At 45.1% G+C, this 20,144-nt stretch overlaps 2 protein-coding genes across 2 annotated transcripts; one reads left to right on the plus strand and one right to left on the minus strand.

Annotated features, from left to right (window-relative positions):
* Window positions 1–68: 68 nt before the first annotated feature.
* Window positions 69–19,860, minus strand: LOC127591980 (kinesin-like protein KIF3C). The gene is made up of 10 exons (XM_052052311.1): window positions 19,469–19,860; window positions 9,164–10,347; window positions 7,491–8,909; window positions 3,597–3,698; window positions 3,402–3,524; window positions 3,111–3,229; window positions 2,867–2,983; window positions 2,661–2,769; window positions 1,626–1,771; window positions 69–1,247 (listed from the first exon to the last, which is right to left on the minus strand). Exons 3-10 carry the CDS (start codon window positions 8,898–8,900, stop codon window positions 1,160–1,162), a joined length of 2,214 nt encoding a protein of 737 aa, XP_051908271.1. The 5' UTR covers window positions 8,901–8,909; window positions 9,164–10,347; window positions 19,469–19,860; the 3' UTR covers window positions 69–1,159.
* rab10 (RAB10, member RAS oncogene family) lies at window positions 10,831–18,617 on the plus strand. Its single transcript, XM_052052377.1, has 7 exons — window positions 10,831–10,965; window positions 11,417–11,568; window positions 14,208–14,268; window positions 15,808–15,946; window positions 16,427–16,516; window positions 17,143–17,244; window positions 17,417–18,617. Exons 2-7 carry the CDS (start codon window positions 11,442–11,444, stop codon window positions 17,501–17,503), a joined length of 606 nt encoding a protein of 201 aa, XP_051908337.1. The 5' UTR covers window positions 10,831–10,965; window positions 11,417–11,441; the 3' UTR covers window positions 17,504–18,617.
* Window positions 19,861–20,144: the final 284 nt, after the last annotated feature.

Here is a 20,144-nt window from a genome sequence, read left to right on the forward strand (position 1 = left end):
TTTCAGGCTACCGCTCCATTAGATTATAGCAGGCTTAAAAAAAAAACACATTAAATGTGACAACACAATGCTTGTGTCAGTGTTTTTATTCTTTTTTTTTTTTTTTTACCCAGACAGATGAGCTCAGCATTACTGCCATTTGCTATTTTACAACCATGAAAGATATGAGACCCCCCCCCCCCCTACTCCTCTATCCATTCCGCAACTGGCAGGTTACCATGGAGACTGGCTCCGTATTCCACCCCCTCCAACAGTCAGTCGTTCCTCACTTCCTGATTGTCTTTGGCTCACTGCTTCCATCCAAAACCCCCCCCAGCCCCCCCCCCCACCCCACCCCGCCTCCTTTTTCCATCGGCATGTCACTTCCTACCTCCCCCACAGTCCCCACAGCACTCTCACGGTCATACAATATTTGACGAGGCCGACACAGAACAGTGACTTCACCGACACATGTCTAATACGTTTTATCCAGAGACAATGAACAAAGACATACTTATTGACACATTTTTTTTTTTTTCTCTAAATCACATTCACCCTGCCTTTACCGTAAAGTCAGCGCCATCATGTAAATACTTTACTCTTAATGTTGCATGAAATAGAACAAAGGAACAGCGGGCATGAAAAACGCATCACTAATGTACAGTTGACCATGAATGAAACTCGACTCTAAATAGTTTTACTTACCGTAATATTCACTCTGACATTTAAAATCCAATCTCCTTCGTTTATTAATGCAATATGAATGTGCAAAATCCTCTTGCATCGCACATCGCGTTGACACATAGCGACTTTTTCAATTGACCTATGACACAACGTGTGAATATTTTAAAGACACATGGACGTGACTTCTTGATGGGAACGCATCAGGACATTTCATTTGACCCCTTAAAGAAATATGTACACCGATATCATATACAGGATAGAAGCCACTTTGGTGTCACACAAGCATACGCACACCCGCACCGGCATTTACGACTCTTTGCCGTCTCCCGTTGAACTAAATTTTACCTTGTTTCCTTTGATGAGCTCTTTGAGGTCCTTCAAACACATGCAACCATTTTTTTGTGTTGCTCAAGAGGTGTTGTTGTATGTCCCAGCACCGTATTTTGCAGCAAAATGAATAACAATTAAAAACCCGCGTTGCTAAAGCTTCGGCGTTTCACTGCGCCGACGCTGGCGTGGCAGTGGTACAAGCCGAAAGGGAAACATTGGAAGAGGAAGAAGTGAGAGACTTTTGGCTTTGATACCTGGAAAAGAAAAAAAAAAAAGGAATTTTATTTTTATTTTTTTAAACAGCATGTCAAATAAATGACTGAAAATCTGAATCGCAGGTTAAGTAGACTATACATGAACAATGAGATTACAGGCTGCTGAGAGAGTGATGGGGGTGGCTAATCCTGAATAATTCCATTTAGATGCGTTACGTAAACCCGTTGACACTCGCCAGGGAAGGGCTGAGGAGTAAAAAAATGGAGATTTCCATTAAGGGCTAATGCATTACAGGAGCTTAAGTGCATATTATTCATTCACATACCGATGGCAGAGATTGCCAGTTCTGAATCTTCTGAGCGATTTCTGTGAAGTGACACCTTAAAGCAGAGGTAATATTTGACTCTTTGACTGACCAAGATCGAGATTTGTGAACGCCTCCGTCGTTGGTCGGAGAGTTGTCCACGGAGGAGCTTTGGTTCAGCTCTGCATCCTTGAAGCGACCCAATGAGGCGGTGTTTGGAGGGTTCATGTCCAGCTCCAGAAACATGATGTTCTCAGCCTTAGCGTACGTACACACACACACACACACACACACACACACACACACACACACACACACACACACACACACACACACACACACACACACACACACACACACACACACACACACACACTTGGTGCAATCTAAACTTAACTGCACAGTAAAATGATCAAATAATTATTTTGCTTATTAAGTGATCGATGCAGGTCGAATTAACATATGAGACCATATTGCTGTAATGGGCAGCATTTTTCACAGCCCCGCTTTGTTCAGCGGAGAGATCGGTGCTGTTGAACGGTCTGCGGCTGGATGGATGGAGGTCTTGAGGAGCCGACGATGAGAAGAAAGGAGCGTTGGCGTGGAGTGCCGATGCGGATTTGGAGCTGGGAGTTGCGGCTTGGAGTTTGAAGCGGATTATGTGGGACAGGAGAAGTGAACTAATCTCTTTTCGTCAATGGACGCTACAGCTTCGTGTTTGCTTTCAAAACTTTGCTTGTAGCAGACGTGTGCACATTTTTCAGCATGATGTCTCTGATCCACTGGTGAAAGGACACTTTGATCCTCTCCTCTTTCATCTATAACTGCTTCAGACAACAAAGTGTATGCAGAAAAGTGGTGAAGATTGCACGACTGTCTCTGTCCTATGTGTTGTCTTGTGTTATTTTCGTTATTTTTGACTTCAAAATGGCGCCGCGAGAGTGGCTGCCTTTCCAGCAGCTCCTATTTTTTTGTTGTTCTACTTCTTCCTTTCATAACTTTGCTGCTGTGAATCTGGAATTTCTCCATTGAGAGACTAATAAAGGTTTTCTTAATTTTTAATTGTCTGTGCTTTCGCGGTGATTTATTTACAGCGGAGGGAATATATATATTTGTGTTGTTTCGGGTGGTTTATCGTAATACTTACCCTGAATCTGTTATTCGCGCCCATCGTTATGGCAACCCTGGCATATTGGCTGATCGGTCTTTTGTAGCCTACTGCAGATGTTGGCCGTTTCTTCATCTGCAGGGGTTTGCTGAACAGGAGAGGAAAAGCGGGGACAGAAATCACTGAGGATTGGCTCATAGTGCACATTTCATGCAGTTTCAATCAATCCAGTGCCAAACACTGACCTCTCAGCGGGAACCAGAGGCTGGAACTTCCATTGGTCCTCTTCGGGGTCAAAGGTCATTCTGCTCATAATCTTATTCTTCTCCTCTGGAGGGATGAAGTTCTCGATGATTAAATACCTACACGAGAAAGTGTTCCCAGATTCAGGTCCCGGTTTTGACGAATTGTAACGACACTAGTGGCAGGCATATCATTGAAATATATTCGACATGGAATTCCGCCGATCAAAGCGAGCCATTTCCTCACTTGAATTTGAGCTCTCGAGTGAGCTCGTTCTGGGTTTGCTCCAGTTCCTGACGACTCCTCACGTGCTCGTCATTGACATCCTGGATCTCCGCTTTGATGCACTGGAGCTTGGCGTACAACTAGGAGGAGAGACGCGGAAATGAAATCACTCAACGACCACGTGTGAGAGGTTAACTGAAGATTTTAAACTGTCCGTAGGTCTGAATCTGAGTGTGAACTTCTCCGCAAGTGTTCCGAGTTGGTCGAGGGAGCCTCTGGGTGCTCGCCGTTTCCAGCGTTTGAAACGTGTACCTTCTTGAGTTTCTTGGTTTTGGCCTCGACCTCCTGCTGCAGAGAAGTAAAAGTCTCCCTCAGCTCCAGCGTCTCATCGTCCTGGACCATCATCTGCTGCTGCATCTCCCTCTCGTTGCGCGACTGGAAGCATTCGTGGACATACAAACTGTGACAAATATGCAGCCATCCAGCCTACTCTGCAAAGACACAGACCTGCTCCGCAATTTCCTGCCTTTTCACTTCCAGCATCTTCTGCTGCTCATTGGTGTGATCTATGATGTTCTTCCCGCCGACCAGCAGCTTGCTCTCCATTGCCTGGAAGAGAGAAACAAGAGCCCGCAGTCATTAACTTCATACGAAGCACAACGGATGCGGTTTCAACAACGTGAGCTATGGCCCGGAGATGGCATACTTTGATCTTTTTTTTTTTTGGGATGAGCTCACTGTGTATCACAACAATGTGTAAGCTCCTAAAAATTTGGTTAAATTGACCTACACTCCGCTCACATGATTTTTGTTGGAGCACTGACGAGGCAAATGGAAGCGAGCAACTCAAACGGCCCCACATTGACACTAAGCCGCAACAAGCCGAGCTGTGCTCCAGCATGATGAATTCACAATCAACTGGGCGCATCAATAAAAACCTCATTAATCTTGCTTCATGGCTGATATGTGGACCGTAAAGTCAGTCCCTCGTAATGGAGCAAATGATCTCCCAACTGTGTCATTTTGAAAAAAAAAAAGGGGGAAAAAAATTTAAATACACCCGCTCCTATAGCGTAAGAAACATAGAGGAATTTTTTTTTGAAAAAAGCCCCTAAAGATGGGGAGGCCACATTCTTGAAGCGAAACAATCAAGTGTGTGTTTAAATTGTAAGCAGCCTATACATTCTGTGAACTTGCACACGCCACACTGTGCTGCCATTCACGTAATTACATGTGAAAAGTAGAAAACACAAAAAGACTTGTGCAACGGGTACAGTGGAGTCCTTCAGAGAGAAAGCGTCAAGGGCTTTTACAGAAAGCCTCTTTGTTGTCGGGGGCCGCCTTTTGTCTTCTGTGTTTGTATGTGCGCGTGCTTGTTTCCATCTCTGTGAGGACAAACAATATTTAAAAACCAACAGGGGGTACACATGCACCGGAGAGGACCTGACAATTTAAGAGGTCAGTTTGAGGGGTGCAGACTTTTAAAAGTTGCGGTTGAAGAGGCGCTCTGGAAGGTATTAAAATGCTGCTTTGCGATTATATCATGTTATAGCTATTAAAAAAAAAAAAAGAAGATGTGCGTGTGGATGTGTGTGCTGCTGGCCTCTGCGTTCAATCATGTTCATTGTGCTCCATTAATGGGCTGATTCATGTTCCGGGGGGGTCTCTCTCATGCATGTTCCTTTCTACTGATAAGCTACTTCTTGTTGTAGAAGAGAGTACTGTAAATGCAGCCATGGTCAGTCTGCATTTTTAAATGACTGCCATGGGATTTTCTGGAATAGGCACAGTCCAGCAGATACAATGTAAGCTAACATTATTCAAATTTGCCCGATAGTATATTCATATTAAGTCGCCTATGAAGTCCATCTGAAGCGCTGCAAGCGTGCCGCAGTGCTAATGATCTCCTCTTGCATTCTTTTTATCCCTGGACTGGATCAATTTTCCCGATGGGAAAGTGAAGAAGAGTGAAAAGAGTTTCATCTTGAGCCGCTGGATCCTTTGAATGGGCGCCCAATCCCAGTGAAGCCGAGGCCTGCGGGGAACGACTGAGCTATAAATACAACAGGTATCGCGTGTGCAACCAGGAAGACGATGGAGACAAAGAGGAAGGTTTGATGTTGAAATGTAAGGACAGGAAACAGGAGAAAATCACAAAGGTCGAGCGATCTCCGCGACATCAGTCGAGGTGCACACATCAGGATTCAAATCTCATCAACATTTGCCCACTGCCTCACGTCAATGGCGCAATTTAGCTCTACAGCACTCCCAAACTCATTACATTGTACGCATACAGACACGCACTCCATCAATATTTCAGTGGGGTCTTCGCCGTTGAAAGACACACAGCGGGGACGGGATGTTTGAGTTCAGCAACTTACACACACACACACACACACACACGCAAGCACCGACTCACAGGCCTTTTCCTTCACTGATGAAACAGGAAGGTGGAAAAAAAAAAAGCATAGCAGGAAACACTCAATCTACCCCCTAAAAGAATGCCCATATTGTGTACACGTGGACCCAAGTCGAGGTCCGGTACAGAGACTGTGTGTGTTTGTGATGCTGAAAATATATCCTGTTTTGTGATCGGGCCAACCCTCACACAACATGACGTAAGCTGCCGTGAGTCACAATAGAAAGGATGTCTGCCAACGTCGACCGTGTGGCTCTATCTCCTGGCTGATCAGCAAATGTACGCGGCCGGTGCCCCGCGGCCATCACGACAGCGGAACAAGAAACCCAAGAATGACAAAGACAAATGATCCGATTTTGACCTAGAAAAGTGACTCCAAGAAATTGTCCTGAGGCGATTTCAGAGGAGGCTTCGCGTTCTCACAATTGACAGCCACCATCCATCCGCCACATCTTCTACCATACGGATCTACTTGGGCGACACAAAGAAATGAAATATATCCCAGTTGAAGAAACCGGAACCCATCACGAGTCAGTCACGCAGAAAGCGAGTCACCTACTTTAAACCACATCGTCAATATTGTCTCCATAGCTGTTTTTAGATCCCCCCCAAAAAATGTCTGTTTGCCTGCTGTACGATTCTGTGCAGACGCCTTTGACACGTTGACATGTTGCATCTGAATTGAAACGGTGTTAACAAGAAACGAGAGGTTGATATGAACCGGCGAGCTTGTGAATACATGCGCCGAATGTTGCCACTCGGCCCATTTGACGGCATCCCGCAGAAACATCCAATGACCCAACGCAGCCTCGCGAGGATGTTCCTGGCCTACTTTGCTCATCAATGCGTCGTGCTGCTGCTTTAGGAGCCATGGGGACTTCATTTGATCTATAATTGCAACTGGAATGCCACGTTGGAAAAAAAATAAAATGTTGGAAGCCATTTAGGGCAGGATGGCTCGCACAACTTGACTGCAATCAGCCAGAGCGCTGTTGACTAAAACTTCAAGTTTGGGGAACGCTTGGATCAGCATGCAAAGCTTTGATGGAGCATGTTTCAAGGGACGCTGATGCAAGGACAGGAAATACTTGACCTCAATCATCTTTTCTCCCTCGAGGCGAGGGAGAATTTTGCTGATTCTCGTGGCTGACACCACTCAGCAGCCACCCAGTCAGCATCGAACACGAGAACTTGCACCGTCCAGCGAGATTACAGGAGATTTGAGACGCTTCAGCGGTATCGGGCGTGCAGTGCTTTTGAAGAAGGGGAGAAATAATAGAGGCCTGACACTGAAACGTATACGACATCACTCCTTGGGGGAGCGAGTGTGGAAATTCGGAGCTCTTTTCGCGTGATCCCTCATAACAATTGAATTAATGAGTATCTGAAAGATCATCATACGATCTGTCGACTATTCGATCTATACGATCTTCTACTCAATCTGTCAACATGAATGACTTGTTGACAGCAAATGACTGGGAAAATATGTGCATGAATCAGAGCAATAATAAACAAAGCCGTGTAGCACGTTCCGATTCCTGGCTGGCAGGTGGCCGACGTTGAACTCATTCACTCCCAAAGACGTTTTTAAACGTCTTTTCAGACCTGGTCCAGAATTGGCTGGACCAAAGCCGTGTAAAGTAATAAACAAAGTAATAAACAATAAACAAAGCCGTGTAGCACGTTCCGATTCCTGGTTGGCAGGTGGCCGACGTTGAACTCATTCACTCCCAAAGACGTTTTTAAACGTCTTTTCAGACCTGGTCCAGAATTGGCTGGACCAAAGCCGTGTAAAGTAATAAACAAAGTAATAAACAATAAACAAAGCCGTGTAGCACGTTCCGATTCCTGGTTGGCAGGTGGCCGACGTTGAACACATTCACTCCCAAAGACGTTTTTAAACGTCTTTTCAGACCTGGTCCAGAATTGGCTGCTACTGAATGAGTTAAATGACCATACAGTTCCTGTCGGGAGATCCTCACCTTGTACTTGGCAGTCAGTTGCTCGGTGGCTTCCTGCTCCTTCCGAAGATCCCCCATCATCCTCTCTTTCTCGCCAAGAAGTCTCTGCTTCTCATCAGCCAAGAGTGATCGATCCCCTCTGATGGCCTCCTTCTCCCTCTCCAGACGCTGCTCTTCTCGCTTCACGTAGTCCTCAGCGTCCTTCTCCACTTGCTCCTCTTCCTCACACTCGCCGTCTTCATCCCCATCTGGATCTGAGGCCTGGTCATCCGACCGCTCCTTCTTCTGCTTGTTCCTCCACTTCCTGTGGTTGAGCTGGGCCCTGAGCCGAGCAATCTCCCTCTGAAACTCTCGGAGGAGAGCGTCTTTGGGGTCCTCGTTGACTCGAGGCTGGTTCTGGATGTTCTTGGCTCGGTTGGCGTAGCGAAGAGTGGTGAGGGTTTCGTCGTAGTGTTGGGGGGCAGGACCTAAAGTGGCGACCATGACGGTTTTGGCATTACCGCCCAATGAGTCCTGCAAAAGACGGGTCAGCTTTGAGTCCCGGTACGGCACGTGGCCGCTGCGCCCGTCGGCGAGTGCGGATATCACGTTCCCGAGCGCGGACAGAGAAAGGTTTATCTTCGCCGCTTCCTTCAGGCGTTCCCCCTGGACGCCTGTCTTGGCCTGCCGCTCGCTGCCGGCCAGATCCACCAGGTTAAGTCGTCCGACCCGGATGTGCTTCCTCCCGTCTGGACCGGGTTGGCCACACTCCACGGTGATCAGGAACAAGGCGTGGGACCTGGAGGAATACTCGTTCATGTGGGTGGCCGCAACCGCCCTGGCTTGGTTTCCCACGTTCATCACCTCCTCGATCTCCTTGATACTCTTGCAGACGCAAGAGGTGAGGTCCGGGACGTAGACTCCAGTTTCCGGACTCTCTCTAAGCTCCAGTCCCCGGGCGCTGGCGTGGCTGGGATCCAGAAGATCTCGGATCTCCTCACGATAGATTTCGAGGTAGGACGCCCGTACCAGGTATTGTTTATCGGACTGCGAGCGTGAGATGTGCGTAAAGATGTGGTCAAAGGCGTTGGGTATCACACCCCGTTTCTCCGTGTCCAACCACATCCCCTGCATGGTGTACGTCTTCCCCGTTCCGGTCTGTCCGTAAGCAAATATGGTCCCGTTGAAACCGGCTAGCACAGAATCAATCAGAGGCCGAACACTCTCGTCGTACAGATCTCGTTGTTTGGAATTGCCGTCGTAAACTGCGTCAAATGTAAACGTTTTTTGCGGTTCGCTGTGCGACGCTCGAGGATTCCTGAGGATCACCTGTCCCAGTCGCAGGTCCATCTGAACGATCTCCCCGGAAGGACCGTTGGACTCCTCCTTTCGGTTCAGAGGTCGACATCGAACAACCACTTTAACCGACTCACTGCTCTTATTCTTTGACATGGCTGGCTTCTTGGTAGCACACAATGACAATCAATTTAAATACAAACCAGGGGTGGGGGGGACCCTTTCCGACTACGAGTTTTGAGTCACCGGTGGTTTTCTTGTCGTTAATTAAACATTCAGCATGACTTCATGATCATTTCTTCAATGTAAATAAATTAACATAAGCCTTGGATTTAACAGTGCAAATGAGAACATGCCATCCTAATGTCTCAATTGGCCTGACTGTCTGTTAAATTAGCATAAATGGTATCAGCTCTCACGAGGTGGCTCGACGCTCCATTCCCGCTACGTGTCCATACATGTAGCCAGAAAAATCCCCCAGCGTCCAAGACAAAAAGGCAGATATTTCTCTCTCATATCTTCTTTTTGCACGCCCAATGGATCCACATCCTTCTGCCTTCCGTTCAATGATGCTGCGTTCGGCACACGGGTGTGCGCCTCCGAGAGACAGATCCTCCTACCGACAACACACGCACTTATGCGCACGCACACACGCACGCATAGACGTACGCACAAGCCTACACGAGCACACGAGAAAGCACGCACGCACACAGTCACTCGAGCTCCACGCCCCACATCACTGCAGAGTAGAGCAAAGCATTAGGGGTAATGAAGTCAATCGCACAGCAGCTTAGTCAAGATTTTCTCCGAAACAAATCAACACAGTGACACGATGCGTGTATTTAGTCATCTATAAAATAGTACACAAAGTACGACATTCGCTTAAATAAAATTACAGAATTGATTACACATGGTTTTATGAACAGTTAACGTATTTTTAATCATTCAAGGTATAGGAAGTGCAGTATGTGTATATAGTGTGCAATATTGTAATGCCATTCTGTGTCGTGTACGGACGCAAATACCGGATTTTGAAAAAGGCTTTTGGAATATTTGACTAAAAAAAAGCCCATCGTATTTTGAAGCGTTGTAGTTGATGATAATTGAGTAAAAAAAGCCAAATCGACCCGAAATTAGGTTATAACAACCGTTTCCTTTAAATTTTCCTTTTTTAAATTCGTCACAGAATGAGGATGCGCAAAATTAATAATTACTACCATTACTTAACTACGTTGCGGTTAACAACCCAGCCCAAGAGTGACCTCTAGTGGGAGAATAGTAGAACAGATTATCACCTACAGTTACTCAATGTCATGAAAGGAGGTTAAAAACCCACGTAGATTATGCAGAGAGGAGGAAATAATGAAAATAATGAATGCATTCATGTATTCATAACATTACCTTAAAGCCCTGTCTCTTCTTTTTAAAAAATCAATGTTTGCATATTTGGTCAGGTACATGATCTCGCAGGTCAGTTTATCCATCACCCCTGTTGTCTTGCCACAGCAGCATTAACATTGGGTTCTTGGATGACTGTAGCCTCTTAACTTGTCATGTCTGTACTTGGCGGTGGATGACATGCTCTGCATTCCTGGAGGAGTGTCTGAAGTGAAAGAGGGGAAAAGTTACACGAAGCCGATTCGTAGTGATCTTTTGTTTTTCCTCATAAATATATAGCGATGCTTTCAATATTAGTGCGTATAAAGTTAAAGCGGGTGAATGACTTTTCATTCCAAGAGATGGGGGCGCGGGGAAACGCCGCCACGTAAAAGCAGAAGTACTTAATTATGACATCACTTTGCCTGACTCACAGCTGGGAGAGTCAGCGCATCAATTTCCAACTTGCCGTGAAAAGTCAATCACACACTGAGCACAGCGGAAACTAGCAGCCATTTTGGATCGCATGACATGTTTTACTCAGTGAAGTTAAAGAGGGGCTGAGCCTAAATGTCCAAGCATCTGGCCCAGTGCCGTTTGCCCTTTCTGTCACTCGACGACACGCCCCTTCGAGTATGTTTGCAAAAACGGCCAATAAAATTTGGGCGTATGCTTGAATGACAGCCGTGTCGACAAATCGAATTTATTTTACAGAAGTGGGCGAGCAATTGTGCGCCTGTCATGTAGGGTGTCGCCGTGCTGACTCCTATTGCAGAGACGGCGGCGGTCGTCTTACTTTAAGTTCTAATCTCTCCGGGAAAAAAAAGATCACTAACTTTGCAAAGTCAGTGAATTTGCCACACGTTCACCTTCGATTTCTATTTGGAGGTTTATCGGTTGAGCTTGTGGCCGGGCACTGGAATGACGGGGTGTGCCGAGAATTTGAATTAGCTCGCCGTTAGTATGAAGAAAGAGTGAGTCGGGGTAGAGAGGAGCCATTTTGTCCCGACTGTGTGGGAGAAAAGAAAGTGGAATAGAGGAATCACGTCGGACGACCTCGCGTTGTCGCTACCTTTTCTCGCGCTTTCAAGGGGAAATAGTCGGGCTTTTTGCAAGATCACTTCTCTGACGCGTTTTATTTTGTGGTGTATTTAGCCAAGTAGCCTGCCAAAGCTAATCAACAAATCCCAGGTTGTAAACTGTCAAAATCGGGACAGTTGGCCAGGTTGGCGCAGGAGCTGGCTGCAGACTTCACATAGGCGTGTTAGGAGATTGCTCTTTTTTGTGTGTATCAGAGCGGGTACATACTCAGAGTTTTCAATGGCTAAGAAGACGTACGACTTGCTATTCAAGCTGCTTCTCATCGGAGATTCAGGCGTGGGGAAGACCTGTGTGCTGTTCCGCTTCTCTGACGACGCCTTCAACACAACCTTTATCTCCACCATAGGTAAGCAAGTGGAACAAATGCAGGATTTGGTGTGCTTTTGCTGAAGCCTGGCAATTTGGGAGGCGACGCCGTGGCGGTGTCCATTTGATTCACCACCGCGCTGTTAGCATGTTCCGGGCTGCCCGGGCCTGCCCCGGGAAGCTGGGAGACAAGTTGTGCAATTTTGCCAACTATTCAACGCAAGTAACCTCTGCTAGAGCTGACGGAGACGTTTTGAACGCACCACGAAACTTGTTTTGAATAAAACCTGACTGTTGTGCAACGTAAAGCTGTCATTTGTGACATTGTGACCTAGCTAAGCTAGTGGGGGCAACGGGGCCGTGCTACTTTCTCTTTTTTACGTTCATGTAACCGTTAGCAGCCTTATTCGGATAATCGATAATTGTGAGAACACACACACTTCCCAAAAATGCATACAGTTTCCACAGAGCTGTCAGAATATTATATAAGCAGGAGTGACATGTCGGAGACAATGCTTTATTTGTTGTCTGCACTGTATTCGTTCATTAACGTTACTAGCATCACAAATGGACGGCCTCGGAATCCATTAAAACAGATGACATATATACAGCGCATACGGTACTCAAATATATCATCTATATTCCTCGCGATGTATCTATGTTGAGTTTAGCCACTGTTTATGGGAAAGCCATGACCCCTTTTATTTGTCATCTACAAATGTTATTACACTGTTGATGCAACATCGTCTTTTCGATCTTGAGCCTTGTTCATTGGGAAAGTGCTCAGTGTATTCATTTACAAATGTATTAATACTATGTCAGGAATTTCAAACGGATATAGTGCAAGTATTCACTATCTACCTCAGCGATACAGAGTACTTGTAGCAGCTGTACTGTTGATACATAGGTTTCAAATTAACACACTGACAGGTAATGATGATCAAAAACCAAAACAAATGACTCATTTGGCGAATCAGCCACTGCAAAGGAAGAAGTGACAAGTCGTCAGCGGGTAGCATTCAGTCACGTGACTGTGCGGGACTAATATACACATATACATATACACGTATGTGTATGGAACCCTGCATCTTTTACATAAATCCACACCACTGGAGTGTAATGGCATTTTGCTTTTTACACAATGTGTGATGGCTGACTCACGTGAACTAACAAGAGGGTTCATATTTCCATTCTGTAGAATGGTACATGATTGCCTGATTATGCTAAGGGCCTAGTGATGCATTAACACAAACTCGTGATGCATAGACACTAAAGTTTGTTTAAAAAAAAAAGTGACTGTTGACATCTGCAATTGTGGTACATATAGTAAGATATGTGTATGGGTTACTTGAATAATACTTAAAACCTATACTTGGAGAAGAGGAGGAACTGGAGTGTCGTGTTTGATGGCATGACCCTCACACGCTGTGACACCGAGATACAGCGGTGCCTCTCAAAATACTCTAAATGGAAACCCCCCCTACTCTTTCCTAACTCATCCTCCTCATTTCCCGGACTCTCAATAGCTGTTGGGTTTGTTTAGTAGAGGTTATGTTGTGTTTTCCTCATTAGGAAATCATGTAAATTGAGCTAATCTGTCCCGTGGTCAAACAGTCACTACAATTAAACATATTGACTGTCTAGACAACACAGAGGAAAGCGGTATAATCCAATTTAAAAGTATGTCTGTGCAAAAAGATAAAGCATCAGACTCTGTGGCGTACACCCCCCCCCCCTTTTTTTTTAAATCATTGATGTTGATCAGTAAAGTGGATTAATACAATCATTGATTTTGCATGACACTGAGTCAATAGAAATTATTTTCTTCATCTCTTAAACTGAAAATCACTTGACAGAATTCTGATAATTGTGGTGAAAAGTCGCAAACACACAAAAATGTATCTCGTTTATCCAGTGATGGAATTAACACCGTCCTGTGGAGTAGACACACTTTTCTGACACCTTGCCATTGCATATCATTAGCAACACAATCTTGGTTTGTTAGTTTTAACTCTGTGTCAGCACGACATCATTTCTGAGTGTGTCCCTTTCCGAAACAAACAAAAAGAGTTGTTGAGAACCGTCAATCCCTTTGCACTCCTCTCCCGTTCCAATATATTTTGGGAACAATATGGATGCACTTTCTGTCCAACTCTCGAAAATATTTTGCCTTTTCCTCTACCCCAAATTTTTTAAAGCCAAGTATTCCCCTTCCGCCCTCTCTGGGGTGTGCATAATACTCAATGAGTCACTCTCTGGCATCCGCTTCCTTCATTATGCTGTGGCCCCGCCCCTCGAAGAGCACAGCTGTTTCTTGAACTTGTAAACCGAGCACAATCTTTTTGCTTTAGTTGAAGTGACAGCTCGATTATTTGGACAGAAAAACAACACTTGTGGGCCAAAAGTCATCAGCGGGCCCTCCCGTGGCTTTGTGACCCCTCCGGCGGAATAACAATCATCCAAAATCGAATTCCTTGGCTAAATATTGCGCTCATACTAATAACGATGATTATGTCCACATGTCAAGGTTTCTTCTTTGCCTTCTCCCGTGGTCGGCTGCCCTTCAATCATATCCGTTTGTCTCGGTGTGTTTGTACGCCTTGAGAATCCTTTGCGCCTGCAAGTTCTTCGTTTGCGTGTTGCCTGTAATTAACAGTGCGTGGATGTTTCTTTTTGCAGGAATAGACTTCAAGATCAAAACTGTGGAACTACAAGGAAAGAAGATCAAACTACAGATCTGGTGCGTCACTTATTTGGCAAGGTGTCTTCCAGATCAGACAGCAAAACTCACGATCATGACGTCATCTATTAAATTAGCCGTCACCGTACGGATTTGGTCATCGGTGTAGTTGCGATGAGTCGACGAATCTTGGCAGCCGCGCTCGTATCTCAAGGCGCCAGTCTAATTGATACGCCATGCTCAATGAAAGCATCTCACGCATATTTAGGTTGGGCTGCTTCACGAGACACTTGAGGTCAGGAAGTGAAAAGCAGAACTGTTGAACATTTTTCTGCATTTACTCCGCTTGACCTTTAACATTCCATTTTAGAACGTTGTTTCAGTTCCCCACATTGCCCCTCTCGTCGCATAAAGACACCGATTTGATGTATCATCACATTCATATTTTTTGATCCCCTGACCTGGGTTGAACAATATGTACGATGCGCCGTGTCTCGATATTCATGCTACTTAAAATATGAGACTAGACTAGATAGTTCAAGTTGCTCGTTAGTAATACCAAAACCTTATGATTCTTGCCTTTGCTTTGCTTAGTTTTTATCTACTGAAAGCTTGCTACGTTCTCTGTGCCAACAGTGATAGATGAATGTTGACAGAGTTTCCATCTCCCAGGGGAGCTAGTGTGTGTGTGTGTGTGTGCGCGCGCAAGTTTCAACGCGATTCGCCAGATTAACACAGTGAGGTGAAGGCATTATTGGAATGTGAAGCACCATTTTATAATTGGTTCTTATTTTTTTTCTCATTCTTGTCAAGAGTGTTCTTGCAGGGCAGATAATTAATATGACTGTTATCCGCCTCTGGTGTCGAGAGTGATCACACACAGTACACTAAAACACGATAGGGCGTCTTTGTATCTTTGGAGCGCGTTATGTGGGTATGTAACTCGCATGAACAACGAAGCTCCATTTTGACTTTTTATGAAGTAAGACCTCCAAGACAATAGGCGGCTGAATCTTCGAGAAATATCGCGCCGTGTGCCAATGCTACCGCGTTTTGGATAACGAGCTGCTTTGTCTTTGCGAGGAGGAAATGTTTGTACTGTCCTCGCCACACCTTGTAATTGATTCACTTCACACCCTCAACGGGACGTTGACGTTTTTTGTCCATCCACATATTTTGATGAAACTCTTCGTCGCTGATCCTTAAATTAACTTATAAATAATTGTCCTTAACGTCGACAAACTTGTGTCACTGCGTTGAAGTCTATGAAAAGTTAAGCCGCACTTACAGTCTGGTTAATTGGAATTTATAAACCAAATGGTTAAAGACATGAAATGTTTATTATGTTAGCTTTTGCGTTTCCCTCATACGTCCCCGGCTTACTGAAATGCTTGCCAAGCAAGTCAGGGCTGATACAGACAAAAAACCCATTTCCACCAAAATTGCTCGATTGTTTATTTCTTTCTTTTTGCGCCTTTCCACAACTTATTTTGACAGTTTTGCTTTGTGGTCTGCCGTGTCATTTTTCCAATGGAAAAAGGGTGCCTCGGCGCTAATCCTTGTCTGGAAATCTGTTCTTTGTCATGTGTGGTTGCGCAGGGACACAGCGGGCCAGGAACGGTTCCACACCATTACCACCTCCTACTACAGAGGAGCCATGGGCATCATGCTGGTCTATGACATCACCAACGCCAAGAGCTTCGAGAACATCAGCAAATGGCTGCGCAACATTGATGAGGTGAGTCAGGCATATGCCGTACTTTCGTCTTGATGGCGGATGACTGTGTGTCGTTGGCTTTTTTCGTCGATGTGGAACCTTCTTTGCATTAGACGGGCTCCGCTTTGCGATGTCGCCACATTACGCCACGGCAATTCCTACATTTGGAATCACTACAAAAACAGTGGCCGGGACTCGTCACTGGTGAAATATGATGGCAGAACACCCCCAGGCTGCGGGTGTGCGCAGTGCAGGCTTGCCCGGTTCAGTTAATCCTGCCCCCATTGCACCTATTGCCACGGAAAACCAAAGGTGCCGTGTAGTGCCGGGCCAAACGGCGTGCTGTGTTGTCATTTGAGTCAAATGGGAAAGCGGCATTAGAGAAAGGGGAGAACATGGTTTTTATTGTGTGTTGTCACGGCTAGCTTCTAATATTTAGTTTCCGTATCCAAATAACTGAAATTCAAAGAACGTATTATTTTTATTTTATTTTTTTTGCAGCATGCAAATGAGGATGTTGAGCGAATGCTACTAGGCAACAAGTGCGACATGGAGGACAAGAGGGTTGTACCGAAAGCCAAGGGAGAGCAGGTAAGATCATGGTTGAATTGCATGTAAAAATCACGGGCTTCAATAAAAATACAAAAATAAAAAAAAAACACCCCCCAAAAAATCTTCTGACTTCTAGGATTTGTTCCCATTTATTCCAGAATGTACGCGCCAGGCCTACCTGCAGTATTTTAGCATTTTTGTTCATAAATTCAACACAAACTGGCCTGACTGAAGACACAAGTAGACGTGGTCAGAAGCCAACTCATGTACAAATGCGTCGTGTCCGAAAATAATACGGTGACCATGTTAGTAATGATACAATCACTGCATACGACTCTGAACAGCATGTTAGCACAGATGCCAGAACTGAGGTACCACAAGACATTTGTGGTTGCCCTGGCAACGAGACACATTTTGCTTTCTTGGAAACATTGTGCGGCACATCTGCATCTCGAAGTTGATAATAAAATGAACCGATAGAAGTAAACTTGAGCCGTTATGCATGAATGGTTGTCTTAGCTGGATGTAGCATCGCGATCTTTGCTTTTGGGAATCAGTGCTACCTGATCTCTGCCCCATACTGGAGATTGGCCCGGCCATTTTATTTTTGGACAAGCACGCCTTTGAAGGTCAGCGGTCCTTATTCATTCTTGTCCTCAACCCAGATTGCGAGGGAGCACGGCATCAGGTTTTTTGAAACCAGCGCCAAGGCCAACATCAACATTGAGAAAGCCTTCCTCACGTTAGCAGAAGACATCCTCAGAAAGGTTCGTATTTTGTCCGCTACTTTGATTTGAAGACATCGGCTCGCGACATTGCTCTCTTCTCATATCAGTCACAAGAATGTAACCAGGAAGTAGGTTTGATGTGCGGACCAGCGAGTGATAAGCGAATAAATTGGCTGCAATGGACCAAAAGTGGCTTTTGTTGCTCTTCCAGACGCCTGTAAAGGAGCCCAACAGTGAAAATGTGGACATCAGCAGCGGGAGCGGAGTGACGGGCTGGAAGAGCAAGTGCTGCAGTTGAACGACTCATACCGACACACGTGCACGCACGACAATTCTCTCCGTTTCTCTAACATCTTAACTCTTTTACCCTCTAACCCAGGGGTGTCCAAAGTCGGTCCCTCAAGGGCCGCTGTCCTGCCCGTTTTCCAGCTCACCCAAGAGCAACACACCCGATTCAAATAATCAGGAATGTTCTAATGCTGCTTCAGAGCCGATCATCTGAATCAGGTGTGTTGCAGCCAGGAAAGCTGGAAAACAGGCAGGACAGTGGCCCTCCAGGCCTGGAGCTGGACATGCCTGCTCTAATCCCTCTCATGAATTTTCTTGCACACTTGACACTCTTATCAGAATAAAACAATAAACCACTTCATTCATGCATTCATTCATTCATCCATTCATCTAACCCACACCCTCCCACCACTTTTTTTCCACTCTCCACCTGATGAGCTCCACTGATGTTTGTCGTTTTGTTTTAAAGATTAAAAAAAAAAAAGACAAGCTCATTTTTGTAAAATTTCTTTTTGATTGAGCTCAGCCCTTATCAACCCCCCCCCACCCACAAATCCCTTTCCCCCCCACAGCCACCTTGATGTCCCCTCAACCTCTTTGGACACTCATCTCCCCTGAAGTGTTTTCTCAATTACAATTTGTTACCAAGTGACAGAGGTGTGGCGAGCTCCTTTTGTAATGCGGGGTTTCTTTTGTCCTGTGCCTTATATGGAAGACAGGGGCGGGGCTGTGTCATGGGCGGAGCCACATCCACCCATTGAAATTACTTTACTAAATCGTTTTTTTCAGTTTGCGTTTCCGACCGGGGTCAAGCTGATGCAGAAGCGTTTGAATTTTCCTTCAGCCAAGAGAACGGCATTATATGTCCTCTTTATCAATGTCTCATTTTTACCTTCATGATTTATTTGACTGTTTTTTTGTTGTTGTTGGTGGTTTTCTCTTCCCAATTTGGATTACTCTTTGTTTTTTTTTTCCCCTGCATGCAGATTTCTTTGGGTTGTAAGCGTTTCTGTAACATTATGTAAGGTATGCCACTGGGTAACTGTGGGCGGGAAGTTCACAAGTTCTCTTTGGAAATTCAAACAGTTTTGCAGATCCATTAAAAATAAGCTTGTTTAAGTTAACTTGTTTGTCTTCAATAGCATGTTTTGTGTAGTTTCACGCCTCAAGAAAAGAGATTAATCACACCGTGAAAAATTCGAATGACAGATTCATAATTTAAAGAAACATTTCAGATCATTTCAACATAGTTCCTTGACACCAAGATTGAGGAAAAGTAATGTTTTCAAGGCCTCTGCGCACAAATGCTATTAAGCTATGGCCTGTCGAATAAAGCACCTCTTCTCATTTCAATTTTGTTCCTAGTCACCAAAATGCCACAAGATGGTGTCAAAGCACTACTTTACTATTAGGCAGGATAATGGCATAATCTTGTAGAATCTTGGTCGTTTCAGTGGTACAAGTTGCAAACAAACCTTTTTTGTCAAATACGGAACTACATTGGCACAAGCTCCCACAAACACTGCCAGCACACTGACATACTATACATCAGGGGTGGGCAATCAATTTTCCCTGGGGGCCAAATGAGAAGCAGAAAACATTGTGGAGGGCCGGGCCAAAAGTTGGAAATCTATTCCTACGTTGAAATACGTACATGATATGATATTGTTGACAGAAGCTGATGAGTATATGTTATTGTTAGATAAAGATAGTGCTGTTGTTTTACCCCCCAAAATGTATACAAATATTCGGTGAAATTACACAAAACAATTGCACAACATTAATAAGTCTTTGACATTAACATGCACACTACCACCCTTTCTAATTTTAACTTTCCATAAAGATACCACAATGTCTTTGTATGCCTTCAATAATGTATCACACCTTTTTTTGTCCCAACTGCCAAACAATGCAGAAAAAAAATCCAAGTGCATCGACACATGACAGATGATCATCAGTAAGAGAGGGTCTGTACCTGGAGTTGATCCAGATGTTGTTGCTCTGGACATATTAGCGCCGTGGAGTTCACCAAGCACTCTTGAACAAATTCCCCTCCGAGAATGGTTTAGTGTTCTGAGGGATGCTGTGGACTATCCAAAGCTGGTTCTGGTGGCTCCTTCCCGGGCTGCGTGTAGCTTGGTAAAATAGCCTTGTTGTGTTTAGAGCTTCGCTAGGAAATGTTCGAAAGCTGCCTTCTCCCGCCCTCAGTCAAATGTATGGATTTTCCCGCTTGCTTCGTCTCGTCAGGCCGACTCACGTTATTCTCCTTGAAGACGGCGACCAGTTCACCACAAACTAAACACACGGGGTTACGCCTGACTTCAGTAAATATTGAACAGTCCGTATTTACTGAAAACTACGGCCTTCAGCGTCTATCTGAGTTTTTTTGGGGGATGTGGGGGGTATGGGCGGGCATTTTCGAGGGTCACCATTACCGTGACTTGCTGCTAATCACGGCGATTCGGCCAGAGCACCTGTGCGTAAACGACGCGCGCACGCCGTGAACAATTTCAAAGTAAAAGTTATGCTGATTTAGTCCACGCAAGTTGCAAACATTTGAAAGCAGGTTTTATTTTCTTAATTCCAAGAAACCTTTCACAGGCCCATAAGAGCCGAGCCGCAACCCAATACGCATTATCAAAAATTTGGGA

The sequence above is a fragment of the Hippocampus zosterae genome, chromosome 19, assembly GCF_025434085.1.
Source record: "Hippocampus zosterae strain Florida chromosome 19, ASM2543408v3, whole genome shotgun sequence".
NCBI classification, from domain to species: Eukaryota; Metazoa; Chordata; class Actinopteri; order Syngnathiformes; family Syngnathidae; genus Hippocampus; species Hippocampus zosterae.

What these genes read in the sequence shown, in the direction of transcription:
- rab10 (XM_052052377.1), top strand. Translation starts at nt 11,442, where the DNA reads ATGGCTAAGAAGACGTACGACTTGCTATTCAAGCTGCTTCTCATCGGA. An exon ending in GGCTGCGCAACATTGATGAG is followed by an intron (nt 15,947 to 16,426) that starts GTGAGTCAGGCA and finishes TTTTTTTTGCAG; the next exon opens with CATGCAAATGAGGATGTTGA. An exon ending in CAGAAGACATCCTCAGAAAG is followed by an intron (nt 17,245 to 17,416) that starts GTTCGTATTTTG and finishes TTGCTCTTCCAG; the next exon opens with ACGCCTGTAAAGGAGCCCAA.
- LOC127591980 (XM_052052311.1), bottom strand. Translation starts at nt 8,900, where the DNA reads ATGTCAAAGAATAAGAGCAGTGAGTCGGTTAAAGTGGTTGTTCGATGT. An exon ending in AACTGACTGCCAAGTACAAG is followed by an intron (nt 3,699 to 7,490) that starts GTGAGGATCTCC and finishes TCTCTCTTCCAG; the next exon opens with GCAATGGAGAGCAAGCTGCT. An exon ending in CCTCTGGTTCCCGCTGAGAG is followed by an intron (nt 2,770 to 2,866) that starts GTCAGTGTTTGG and finishes TCTCCTGTTCAG; the next exon opens with CAAACCCCTGCAGATGAAGA.